The sequence below is a fragment of the Gigantopelta aegis genome, unplaced genomic scaffold (genome assembly GCF_016097555.1).
Source record: "Gigantopelta aegis isolate Gae_Host unplaced genomic scaffold, Gae_host_genome ctg7056_pilon_pilon, whole genome shotgun sequence".
Taxonomy (NCBI): Eukaryota; Metazoa; Mollusca; class Gastropoda; order Neomphalida; family Peltospiridae; genus Gigantopelta; species Gigantopelta aegis.
Window position 1 is genome coordinate 1 of NW_024535517.1, and position 13,230 is coordinate 13,230.

Consider the following 13,230-nt stretch of genomic DNA (forward strand, 5'->3'; position numbering starts at 1 on the left):
CACTTAAATATAATTTTAAATATTAGCGTTGATACTTACATTTACAAATATATCCCTTTTGTTGTTGACAGTTTTTTGTTCTCACGTATATTTTCAATTTTTTAACATTAAAAATTAATAAGAATGTTTCATAGTGAAATTTCACATATCCGCATAAACCGTTGTCGTTAAATTTCCATTTCAAAGACGATTGTTGAAGAAGTTCTGAAAATGTACATATTATACTAATCATAATTATATATATTTAAACACAAAGGAGAATCATGCAATCATAGTAACATATGCTTTGAAAGTAAACCACGAAATCTCATAAACATTTGATCAAATATGGTTAAGTAATGTAAATAACAATAAATATAATAATGGTATAAAGTATTCAATAAAATATACAAATGGAATGTATTAAATTTTATTTCCATCCGACACCAAAATCTGACAGCAAAACTAAAGTGCCTATAGAACACAAAGGGTTAATCAGAGAAGTACGTTAGCTAATCTAGATTTCAAACATGTTTCTTCGTTGTGAATAAAATATTGGTTAATCAAAGTTCCCTCATATACTTGTCAAAATGGGTTAATTAACTAATTTGTTGTGCATGGTATTAATGCAGCTCCACCTGCCTCCTACACAACTATATCACTTTACTTCTTAATGTGAATGACGTAAAAGGAATACACGGGCAAACTTTCAAATTCCACCCGACACCAAAACAAGTATTTTGAAATATATCCAACGTTCAGAACAAAATCTAGAAGAAGACAGACTTTTAAATTTTAAATTTATGATTATTATTATTTTGTTATTATTATTTAATAACAATACAAAATTTCAACATTCCCTAAATATCTCCCTACTAGTTTGCGGACAGACGGACGAATAGTCTGAGTACTCTGACTGTAAAGGGCTAGACTGAAAATTTGGACAGATATCCAGCCCTACATCTGTCCAAATGTCCGTCTAGCCCTCTACAGTCAGAGTACTCGGGCTAACGGACGAACGGACGGACAGACGGACGAATAGTCTGAGTACTCTGACTGTAAAGGGCTAGACGGACATTTGGACATATATCCAGCCCTACATCTCTCCAAATGTCCGTCTAGCCATCTACAGTGTACTCGGGCTAACGGACGAACGGACGGACAGACGCCGGAAAATTTGGTATCACAAAAGCTCCGCTGATGAACATCATAGCGGAGCAAAAATGCTAAGTGAATTTAAATAAAACAGTGATTATGCAATGAACAAATGATCGAAAACGTACATACCGACTTTGTAAACACTCATCCCGTGTTCCGTGCCGCAGTATTCCTGAGAGTTACCCCAGCACCGGTCCTGCGCAGTGTTCTCTGTTTTGTATTCCGGCGAATCAAGACAAAAACATTTCGATCCCTGAAAGACCAATATTGAGTGGCAAAATTTCGATCACAATACCACTTTATACAAAGATGAAAGGAAAGAGCTTTACCATTATATTTCACCTCAAATTAATCAACTTGATAACAACGCAATTTTTTTGTTTGTTTGACAACAACCGAAATGTTTATATTTTAGAACGACTAGGAGTCTTTCTACTTGATTAAGAGATTACGCGCAAGTACTAAAAAACACTTTCCAGTATAAATGTATTAATACATTAATAAATGTACAAATACATGAGCATCAATCTGGTTTTGTTTTGTTTATTAATTTGCATGTAATGCAATGTTGTTATAATTAGTATTTGAAATTCTCTCTCTCTCTCTCTCTCTCTCTCTCTCTCTCTCTCTCTCTCTCTCTCTCTCTCTCTCTCTCTCTCTCTCTCTCTATGTGTGAGTGTATATGTGTGTATGTATCTGCGTGTGTGTGTGCGTGCGTGCGCGTGTGTGTGCGTGTATATGTGTGTTTTTATGTGTATGTTTGTGTGTGTATATATCTGTGTATGTGTGTGTGTGTGTGTTTGTCTGCGTCTTTGTGTGTATGTTTGTGTGTGTATGTGTGTATCTCTGTGTGTGCGTGTGCGTGTATGTGTGTGTGTGCCTGCGTGTGTATGTAAATGTGTGTATAAGTGTATGTGTGTATGATTGCGTGTGTTGGTTTGTGTGTGTGTCTGTGTTTATATGTGTGTATGTATGTGTGTGTATGTATGTATGTGTGTGTGTTTGTGTGTGTATGTGTGTGTCTGTCTTTGTGTGTGTGTGTGTGCGCGTGAGTTTGTGTTTGTGTGTGTATGTATGTATGTGTGTGTATGTATGTGTGCGTGTGTGAGCGTTTGCGTGGGTGTGCCTGTGTGCGTGTGTGCATGTGCGTTTGCGTGTGTGTGTGTTTGTCTGTATTTATTTTGGTGTTTTTACCTGCAGCCCGATGTACGTTTTTTCACACTTTGTGTAACACAAGACGGCTTCATTGTCGTAGTTAAGAGGTATTTTGTGGATGTCTTTGTATGTAATATTTCGATATCCCATATAAGTAAACACCGTGGTGCCGTCTTCTGCAAATATATAATTTTATATTGTTTGGTTAAAAGCCCCAAACAGAGTTTTTTTACTATCGAAACCAGGCGCGTGTGCGGGAATTAAGGTGAGGTCGAGGTCTAGACTATGGCGACGAAAATGTATAAGGGGGTGGCGGGTCGAGTCCGCCTCCCCCCCCCCCCCCCCCCGGAATATATATAGATAAATTACGACGTGTATTTTTAGTTCATGGGATGGAATGGAACATGTTTTAACGTGCACATTCAGAGCAAGCTGTCCTGGGCACACGTACCGTCCTCAGCCGGTTCCTCCGTCCAGGACAGGAAAGGGTTGGGGTGGGTGAAAGAGGGACCGCCTGCACTGGCAGGTGCAAGGGAGCACCAGCAGTCCAACCGTAGTTGGTAACAGGCGGGGGGTGGTATGGTGCTATGTAATTTGGAATGTCCCGTAGGATTAAACCAAAGGGAAATGAGTACGCAGTTTGATCAAGGAAGTTTGACGCAATTTTGATGGTCGTTCTAAAAAATAAAAGGTAGGGAGCTACGTATAGGTTTGGAATTTAGTAGGCCGAGAGTAGCTCGTAGTTAACACCTGCGGATGATGAGGTGTCTCCCTAGGTTGCCCATAGGGCCCTTAGAAAGGGCCTGATCTCTTCTGATCGTGGCATGACAACCCAGGGGAGACTCGGCGCAACTGTTTATATACACTGCGATTGTGTAATTTAGTTCATATCATTGTTTGTATAATACCTGTCCATCTCCACGGCGAGTACATGATCTTCGCCCCCACCCAGTGTTTGCCAGAACTAGCCGTAAGAATCTCTTTGAGGGGTTCTTCCCTGTCTGAGCTGTAGAGTTCTCTTCCTGCTGTTTTGCAGTCGTGTACAGCCTTGTCCCAACTCTTCGGTCCGAGGACATCTGAAATGCAATGCGATTCAAAACAAAAGCGATAGTAATAGTTTATAAGTGAAACGTGTTGTCGTACACCCATATAAGTTAGCTAGATCTAAGTAACTGTCGACACACACACACACACACACACACACACACAAGCACATACACACCACACGCATACAGACAGACAGATACACACACAGACACACACACATTCATACATACACACATACATATATACATACATACATACATACATACATACAATTTGTTGACAAGAAATGCATTGATCACTTTAAGATTTTGTATTTAGTGGGTTTTTTTGTGTGTTTTCATTTTCGTTCTGCGTTAAAAAAAAGTATCCATGTCGCTATCACCATGTCTACAAATCTGTTATCAGGTTTTTCCACAGGGACATCAAAAAGTCATCATGCATAAGATTGTTAACCACCTCTTGTGATAGGTAGGGGTGGTACGATTCAGGTTCGGGGGTCTGGGATGAAACCGTCTCGAGTAGCACTCGAAGTCGAAATAGTGGAACTTGAAGCTTACACATCAGTTTTTACAAAGTAAATAGTACAAGTGTCTAGCGGTTGTATAATGTTGACAACCCCTGCAATCAAATCTCCATCTACTTTAACTAAATAATTGATACGAATTGGTGACAGAAACGAAGCCATAGTTTTCATGTTAGCAGACGATGTTTTTGTAGACGTGTGACGTATTTATTACATTTAATTGTTGAATTGTTATATTGATGTTGATCTTCAAATTTAGTTTTTGCATTTACCATAGTTTGACACCCAATAGCCAATGTATTTTTCGTGCTGGGGTGTCGTTAAACATTCGTTCATTCATTTATGTATTACATAGTTTTTCTAATTAAATTTTTTTTTTTCATTTATTATATATTTCATTGTTTGTTAAAATATATAATTTGATGTATATGTAAACAATTTAATTACATCTGGGGGTTTTCGTAAATGTTCGTATCGTAAAAAAATCTCGTCTTCATAAAGCCAGCCAATCAGTGGCTGTAGAAGCAATCTGCACACTGTACAGAGATCGAAACAATATTACCCCGTATATTTGAGCCCATATGGGTAATAAATAAATTTAAAAAAACAACATATATATATATATATATATGTCTTTGTTTGTTTGTTTCTCTGTGTGTGTGTGTGTGTGCGTGCGTGTGTGTGCGCGCTAGAGTGTTTATATGGGTGTGTTTTTGTGAGTTATTTTATAAAGCTACACATTATTGTTAAAATATTTATGATTAAAACTATCAAACATGTTACCAATTTCAGCTTCAGATTCTAGCAAGACAAGCCACATCAGGATGGAGACAGTTCTTGAAAATAGTAGCATCTTTTCTTTTGTCATGTTAATCTGCAGAAAAAACCCACAATAATATTATATACTGCTTATATAGCATGGACACATATTGTATATATAAAATAAAACATATTATTTATGTAAACCCCACATGTAAAATATTTGATAGTTAATACTGAAAATGGAAAACCTATCACCAAATACTTATAAGTTGAAAAAGAAATTGTTTTGTTTAACGACACCACTAGAGCACATTTTTATTAATCATCTGCTATTGGATGTCAGACATATGATCTTTTATATGCACCATCTCACAGACAGGGTAGTACATGTACATACCACGGCCTTTAATATACCAGTCGTGATGCACTGGCTGGAACGAGAAATAGCTTAATGAGCCCATCGACGGAGATCGATCCTAGACCGACCGTGCATCAGGCGTGCACTTTACCACTGGGCTACGTCCCGCCCCACGTATAAGTTGAAATACATGCGTCTAGGTGTTAAGGCACGAACGTTCAGATCCTGGTTAAATTTTATGGGATTTAGTTAGTACCAGTCCATGGAACGAGTCATACCCTGTGTTGTATATGGTTCGTTTCATCGAGTGGTTTTAACTAAATTCCATAAACTCTAACCAGGACACGAACGTCCGTGGGTTGAGGTGTGGACTAGCTGGTAGGTAGAGGTACTTTTATTGGTTTGTTAAGCGCTTATTGCTATTTATTTACACATCATGAGCTTTGTCCTTCCAGATGATCTCCGGAAGAAAAGTATTGCTGATGATGTGTTCTCGTGTATTACATAATTAAAATATACCCGACATTGGGGCGTCCATGCGTCTCTTAGTGTAGAAATAGACATAGGTGACGTTTTTAACAATAACGTAAAACCTGGGTTAAAAAAAATCTATACAACATAAACATAACGAAAGAAAGACGTACATGTAGTTATTTAGAAAGGAACATATAGCACTCGATATTTTGTACATACGTTCTTAAAATGGTGTCCACTGAGTCTAGTAAAACGTCCATTCAGAGTGTAAGTAGGCCGCCTGTGTATTTTTCTGGCGTGGTTTAGGTTTATCACAAAAAGGATGTTCTCGAGTGTACGTTCTATTGTGCCGTGTAACATTATACGTTTATAGTTAGACTGTCAAGTCACGCTACTTAAAGGGACAATATCTCATTGATTTAAAGTTAAAATTTGTTTTGTTCAACGACACCACTAGAGTATGTTAATGTATTAATCATCGGATATTGGATGTCAAACATTTAGTAATTTTGACATATAGTCTTAGAGAGGAAACCCGCTACATTTTACCATTAATAGCAAGGGATCTTTTATATACACCATCAGACAGACATGATAGCACAAACCACGGCCTTTGATATACCAGTCGTGGTGCACTGGCTGGAACGACAAATAGCCCAATGGGTCCAGCGACGGGGATCGATCCCAGACCGACCCCCCATCGAGCGAGCGCTCTATCACTGGGCTCATTAATCTAGTGACTGTGATGTAGCTAAGTGGTAGATCTAGATATTGCCCAACGGGTCCACCGACGGGGATCGATCCTAGACCGACCGCGCATCAAGCGAGCGCTCTACCACTGGGCTCATTAATCTAGTGACTGTGATGCAGCTAAGTGGTAGATCTAGATATTGCCCAAAGGGTCCACCGACGGGGATCGATCCTAGACCGACCGCGCACCAAGCGAGCGCTTTATCACTGGGCTCATTAATCTAGTGACTGTGATGTAGCTAAGTGGTAGATCTAGATATTGCCCAACGGGTCCACCGACGGGGATCGATCCTAGACCGACCGCGCATCAAGCGAGCGCTCTACCACTGGGCTCATTAATCTAGTGACTGTGATGCAGCTAAGTGGTAGATCTAGATATTGCCCAAAGGGTCCACCGACGGGGATCGATCCTAGACCGACCGCGCACCAAGCGAGCGCTTTATCACTGGGCTCATTAATCTAGTCACTGTGATGTAGCTAAGTAGTAGATCTAGATATTGCCCAATGTGTCATGAAGTTGAAAACCCTACACCCCTTAGCGAAATGGACATTACAGTTATCGTTGTCCAAACACTACTTCATGACTGGTATATGAAAAGCTTTCGTATGTAATAATCTGCGGTCTAAAATGGCGTGTAATGCAATAGTATTTATATTCGGACTAGGCAAACAATTTAAATAACACCCACCCCCATATTTTGGCTTAAATTACTATTTCAGTATACTAATTTATTCCAAATTAAATGTATCCCTTCATTTAAAATCCCCTCTTTTTGTTCTGGACAGGAGATCTGGCGCAAATCAGAACTCGTGCCCATGATGGACGTGCTTAAACCTTCAGTCGATATGGGCACGTTAATAAAGCAATACCTGGAATTTTTAGGTTTGACTACCAAATTAGGGACTAAAAGCCACTATGATTTTCAGTTAGGCTGATGTCTAAACTGTATGAAAATATGTGATAGCTATTTCAGAAACCGAGCTAAATATGAAAATGGCGGCTATTTTTCAAAATGGCAGTCATTTTATTTATGAATTAGCATTTATTATATATTAGCCTCTTCTTGAAAAATGGCTGGGGTTAGTCGAAATCAGTATATGGAATATTGTCCAGTATTACGTTCTGACTATTCTAATATATATTTTACAGCATTGTTTTTATATACTTAAAAATATTTGAGAACATACAAAGGAAAAAATACATCGGTTGCAAAAGAAAATCTGTATATTAAAAAAGTAAAGGAAAAATGTTGTTTAGTTTTTCTGATTCAGTGTAGCCCATAGTGTTTTAGAAAATAAAATCCCCATGCATGGATAATGTTTTCATCAGTACTTTGAAACCAGAACTGCCAGACGTATTCACAACTCACTGCAATAAGGGGTAGGGATAAAAAAAAAAGTCACTGGTATTTTTTTTCTATGATAATGAAAATTGGCAAACAGTTATAAAAGTAATTACCTTTCTTACACACTCGTTGGTAAGAACAACATGCGTTATTTTTGGTAACACATGGTTGTTTACACATTTCAAGACATACGACTGGCTGCTCCTAGGTGATGACCAGGTCACCACTGCTATACATCCAATGAAAAATGACACAATAGAAATTGAGTACATTGTGACGTATAGTTAACTTGACAATCATGAGTCTGTGACGCGTAAGTTAGCTACAAGTGCAACTGCTGTAAATAAATGTTAATCGAAAAAGATGTTAAAATTGGCTTAAAACCTGTTTTTGAGGATATGTAAGAAATATAATAATACATTCGTGTTTGTTAGATACCATTTATCTTACAACTCGTTGTTTAAAATCGTATCAACTCGTTGTGAGATAAATGGTATTAACGGCCACTCATGTATTATTCTCTATTTTACTGTTTTCTAGGGACAAAATTGATATAATCAAATCCATGATGGCGTCAATTGTGGCGGGTAAAATGAAAATATTGTTTACTGGTTAGTGCATGTAATTCTAACTCATCAAAACCATTTGAAGCTGCTGGTAATAAAATGTGTTTTTGTTGTTTTTTATCTCTATTATAGTCTTACAATTTAGTCTAAATTTTTAATTTAATTAGATCTGTAGAGACATAGGTTCAAATCCTTATGATAATGATATGCTATCACATTGTTTTCAACCTTTGTATGCACCAGTTATAAAGGGCTAACACATTTGCTTTTTCTTTTGTGACTTTCGGTGTTCCTGTAGTGATGAAAATTGACAAAACATTACAAAAACTATTACCCTTTACTTAAGTACACCAGGCAGTTTGCTGTGGTATGATGTCCGGGTGAATACCAAGATGGCGTCCATTTTGGCATGTTTGTAATAAAATGTTATTTATTTCTATTAGAGATCCTAACAATGTGGTCTGAATTTTTAAAGGGACATTCCTGAGTTTGCTGCATTGCAAGATGTTTCCGACTAATAAAATATTTCTACGATTAAACTTACATATTAAATACATTTTCTTGTTTAGAATATCAGTGTCTGTATATTCAGTGTGTTTCTGGTCGTCTTAACATTTGTAAGAAGCCCAAACTGGATTTTGTCTTAAACTAATTTCGTACGTGCGAAAAAAATACTTTTTTGGAAATAAAATGAAATTTAACCTACTACAAATATTAGAACTTTCAGAAACACGTTTAATATACAGCTTCTAATATTTTATGCAGAAAAATATATTGATATGTAATTACAATCGTTAAAAAGTCTCTGTTAGTTGATAACATCTTTAAAAAATGCAGCAAACTCAAGAATGTCCCTGTAAGGTAATTAGATCTGTAGTAACATGGGTTCGAATCGTAATAATGATATTATTTGACTAATTGTTTTCAACATTTTTATGCACTAGTTATTATTTGCAAAATTAGACCCGGTAAATGTTTATCATTTAAATGAAACTGATCTATGACACAACGACATGTTATGTTATCGTATATTATCTGTAACAACATGGAGAAAACGAAACGTTCCGAAATTTGCAATCTAATTAAAATTAGCTCCACTATTACATGTGGATCTAACACCAGCCAGTTGGAGCTCATGTCCACCAATCAAAACCGTACTTGCAGAATCCTGCCAGTGATTTAAAAATAATTTGAAAACATTCCGAATTATCCTGAGGGTATACGACATGTTTCGTGTGAATTACGAATGCCTTAAAACATGTTTTATTTTATAAAATAAATAATTTGTAATGTAAAACTGAAGACTGATTTAGTTTTAGTTTTTTATAAATAAATAAATAATTTTTAATGTAAAATTGAAGACTGATAACCCACCCCGTACTATTGGTATGGTTCGCTGTACTGCGGCCACTAAAAGAGATTCGCTCGATATTTTTAGAATTTGTATGCTTCCAAATAACGTTATAAAAGGCGAAGTGTGATTGGTCAATATTTAAATTATTATTTACAGACGAAATGTTACCTGGACATTGGGGACAACGCAGTGTTGTTAGTTGTAAATCACTGGCAGGATTCTGCAAGTAAGGTTTTGATTGGTGGACATGAGCTCCAACTGGCTCCATGTAATAGTGGAGCTAATTTTAATTAGATTGCGAAGTTTGAAGGGTATGGAATTTATGAACATTAGTTCTCGCATTCGGTATTATTGTTAGTCAAGAACAATTAAGCTGAATACTGAAGCACATAACAAAAATCCATCTTTTAACTTCATTAAACGTTAACGTTAAAGGCACAAAGTCCTTTTAAAATAGTTAAAACGTGCTCAGGATATTAAAGTGGCAATGTCAAAATTTCATAATGACGACTGCCTGCCATAATTATTTATTACTTTTAGCGTTATACTTTCAATTACATGCGCAGATGTTATACGTTTTTAATCAAGAAACAATAGCACATTTCATTTCAATTTATTTCCGTGCTTATATCCAATTAAGGTTCAAGCACACTGTCCTGGGCACACACCTCAGCTATCTGGGCTGTCTGTCCAGGACAGGGGGTTATTTGTTAGTTGGTTAGTGGTTAGTTAGAGAGAAGAGGGTGTAGTGGCCTTACACCTACCCATTGAGCCCTTAAGAACTCGCTCTGGGTTGGAGCCGGTACCGGGTTGCGAACCTACCAGCCTGTAATCCGATGGCTTAACCACTGCTCCACCGAGGCCGGTAACAATAACAAATGAAAAACAAAATGTTTAAAGAAAACAAAATAAAAACGTAGAACATCACCCAAGCTTGGCGGTGACTTCAAATTCATCTGGGCTCGTATTGTCCTCATGTTACAGCTGCTAAACAAATATCATAACGTGATCTCCTGGAGTAGATTCATAAACAGGTCTGACGGGTTCGATTTACATCCTGGTCGAGTTGAATGGATGCCATGGCTGACGTAAGGTGGACATGTCGTCTGCTCATTATATATTCATGTACTAATCCTGACACTCGTTTCGTAAAATCAGTACGACACGCAAGCTCGTATAATAATCTCTATTCAGGGGTGTAGGCTGGGGGGTTTGGGGGTTCGGACGACCCCCCCCCCCCCCCACACACACACACACCTTCCCGGATGAAGTAAATGGTCCGCTTTCAGATACAGGTTTATACATATGGAGTTTCTGGTGGCGCAAAAACAAAATAGAAAAAGGGTCCACTTGGTTGATGTTCGAACCCCCCAGGTCCAGATCATGCTACGCCCCTGCTATTTGTTCGCTCTGCACTACAATACAAGTCCATAGGACGGATTTTCAAAGTGCGTGTGTGTGTGTGTGGGGGGGGGGGGGGGCCTCATTTGTATGGTTGTTCTATCGTCAGGTTTCCGTATTAGCATTATAGAACCTTTTAATGTCCCGAAATAAAAACTGGCGAAAAAGTGGGGGCTGGGGCCCCCTACATCCCCCCCCCCCCGCTTCCATACGGCCCCCCTGGCAAACTACATGTCACCATGTGCGATTACATCTTTTGATTTTGCCCAATTTTTGATTGTTATCACGTACTATAGGAACGATATCTCCAGTAAGGGGCACAAGCCCAGGCTTGGTTAAAATATATTTTTATATAACAGTAGGGGAGGGTCGTACATTATGTGTCCTTTAACAATTGTTTGGGGGGAGGGGTGACTAAACGGGTCGGATTCCACCTGCATACTGAAAAAGTTTTAACCCACAAATGGGAAAATACCCCATGTTGATATCAGGTGCAGAATATTATTATCCCCCGGTATAAAATACTTTCTACTTTATCAATCAGTAAATGTTTTTTTTTTTTTTCCGGTGGGTTGTTTTTTGATGGGGTTTTGCGGGTGTTTTGTTTTTTGCCACTCGATATAATATGGTCAAACTTATCTACCAAATCTCGAGTATATAAATAAAACAGCAAGTAATACTCATAGAACGAGCGCCCCCGTTACGCATAGTACGAATGTCCCCTGCTTTTACGAAAGTTTAAGGTTACAATTTTTTTTTTCTTGGTTTTTTTATTCTACGAAACTCCCTCCTTATATTTGATTATTCTTTTTTGTCAATCTGTGTTTCTTACTAAGCCTGGGAACTATGTTTCGTACGTATGTGCATTTTAAAAAAACAAAATTTTTTGTTTGTTTTTTTTGTTTTTTTTTTTTGTTTTGGTTGTTTGTGTTTTTTTGTTGTTTTATTTGTTTGTTTGTTTGTTTGGGGTCCCTTAACCCATATGTCCTGAAACGCCATTTAAAATATAACCGTAAATAAAAAAATGTTGTTGTGGAGTGCGTCGTTAAATAAAAACAATTTCATTTCTGTGTTTTTTTTTTTGTTTTTTTTGTTGGGTTTTGTGTGTGTGTGTGGGTGGGGGGGGGGGGTTGGTTGTTTTTGGGTGTTGTTTGGGGTGTGTGGGGGGTGGGGGGTGGGGGGTGGGGGTTGTTGTTGGTTAAATGTTACAAAATTATAATTTGAAAATATTAGTACTCACTTGGTGAAAAATGTTCCTCTCGTACTGATCGTAAATGAAGGGGCAACGAACGGTATAGCTTAGAAGAAGAAAGTTTCATAGCTTTTTTTGATACAGCAGTTTTAAACGCGGACCAGACATTTTACGAGTAACAGTACCTGTAAAAAAAGTCAGATCACCGATCCGTTTTAGCCATGCATAACCTATTGAGTTACGAAACGGCGGTAGGTTGACTGGATATTGTGAAGGTGGCCCCCCCGTCCTCTGTCATAATATGTGGGCGGCAGAGCCCGGACCTAGACTGAAATAACTGAGAGAGAGAGAGAGAGAGAGGAGAGAGAGAGAGAGCAGAGGAGAGAGAAGAGAGAGGAGAGAGAGAGAGAGAGGGAAGAGAGAGAGAGAAGAGAAGAGAGATTAGAGGGAGAGGGAGAGAAAAGAAGAGAAGAGAAATGAAAGAGAGAGAGAGAGATAGAGAGAAAGAAAGAAAGAGGCAGACAGATAAGGAGATAGCGAGAACGAGATAGATAGAGAAGAAACGAGAGAGAGATGAGAGAGAGAGAGAGAGAGGATAGAGAGGAGCACGAGAGCCGAGAGAGAGAGAGAAGAAGATGCAATGAGACGGGAGGGAGGATGCGCAGAAGAAGAGAGAGAGAAAGCGAAATAGGGAGAGAGAGAGATAGAGAGAGAAAGAAAGAAAGAGGCAAAGCCACGATAGAGAATAGGACCGTTCTGAAGAACGAGATAGAGAAGAACGAGAAGAGAGAGATGAGAGAGAGAGGAGAGAGATAAGAGAGAGAGAGAGAGAGAAGAGAGCGAGAGAGAGAGAGCGAGAGAGAGAGGAAGACCGAGAGGGAGAGGAAAGAGAGAGAGATGATAAAGAGATTGGACTGAAATGAGAGAGAAAAGAGAAGTATATAGAAATAGAAGATAAGATAATAGAATAAAGGCCGAACGGCAGACCCATTCAGATAGAGAGATGAGAACGAGATATGAGAGCAAAGACGATAACGAAGATAGAGAAGAGTAGAGAGAGAGGGAGAGAGAGAGAGAGAATGAGATTTTAGATAGTTTGGTCCCCCCCTGCAAATGCAATGGCCTAAAGTGGGACTGAATGGAAAAGTAAAATCAACAAAGTTTT

General features: G+C 38.3%; 1 protein-coding gene across 1 annotated transcript; it reads right to left on the minus strand.

Annotated features, from left to right (window-relative positions):
- Positions 1-39: 39 nt before the first annotated feature.
- Positions 40-5,860, minus strand: LOC121366767 (the record flags this gene model as incomplete). Its single annotated transcript, XM_041491087.1, has 6 exons — positions 5,676-5,860; positions 4,646-4,736; positions 3,201-3,368; positions 2,332-2,468; positions 1,267-1,390; positions 40-204 (listed from the first exon to the last, which is right to left on the minus strand). Coding segments are annotated over exons 1-6 (826 nt in total), but the record flags the coding sequence as incomplete, so codon positions are not given.
- Positions 5,861-13,230: the final 7,370 nt, after the last annotated feature.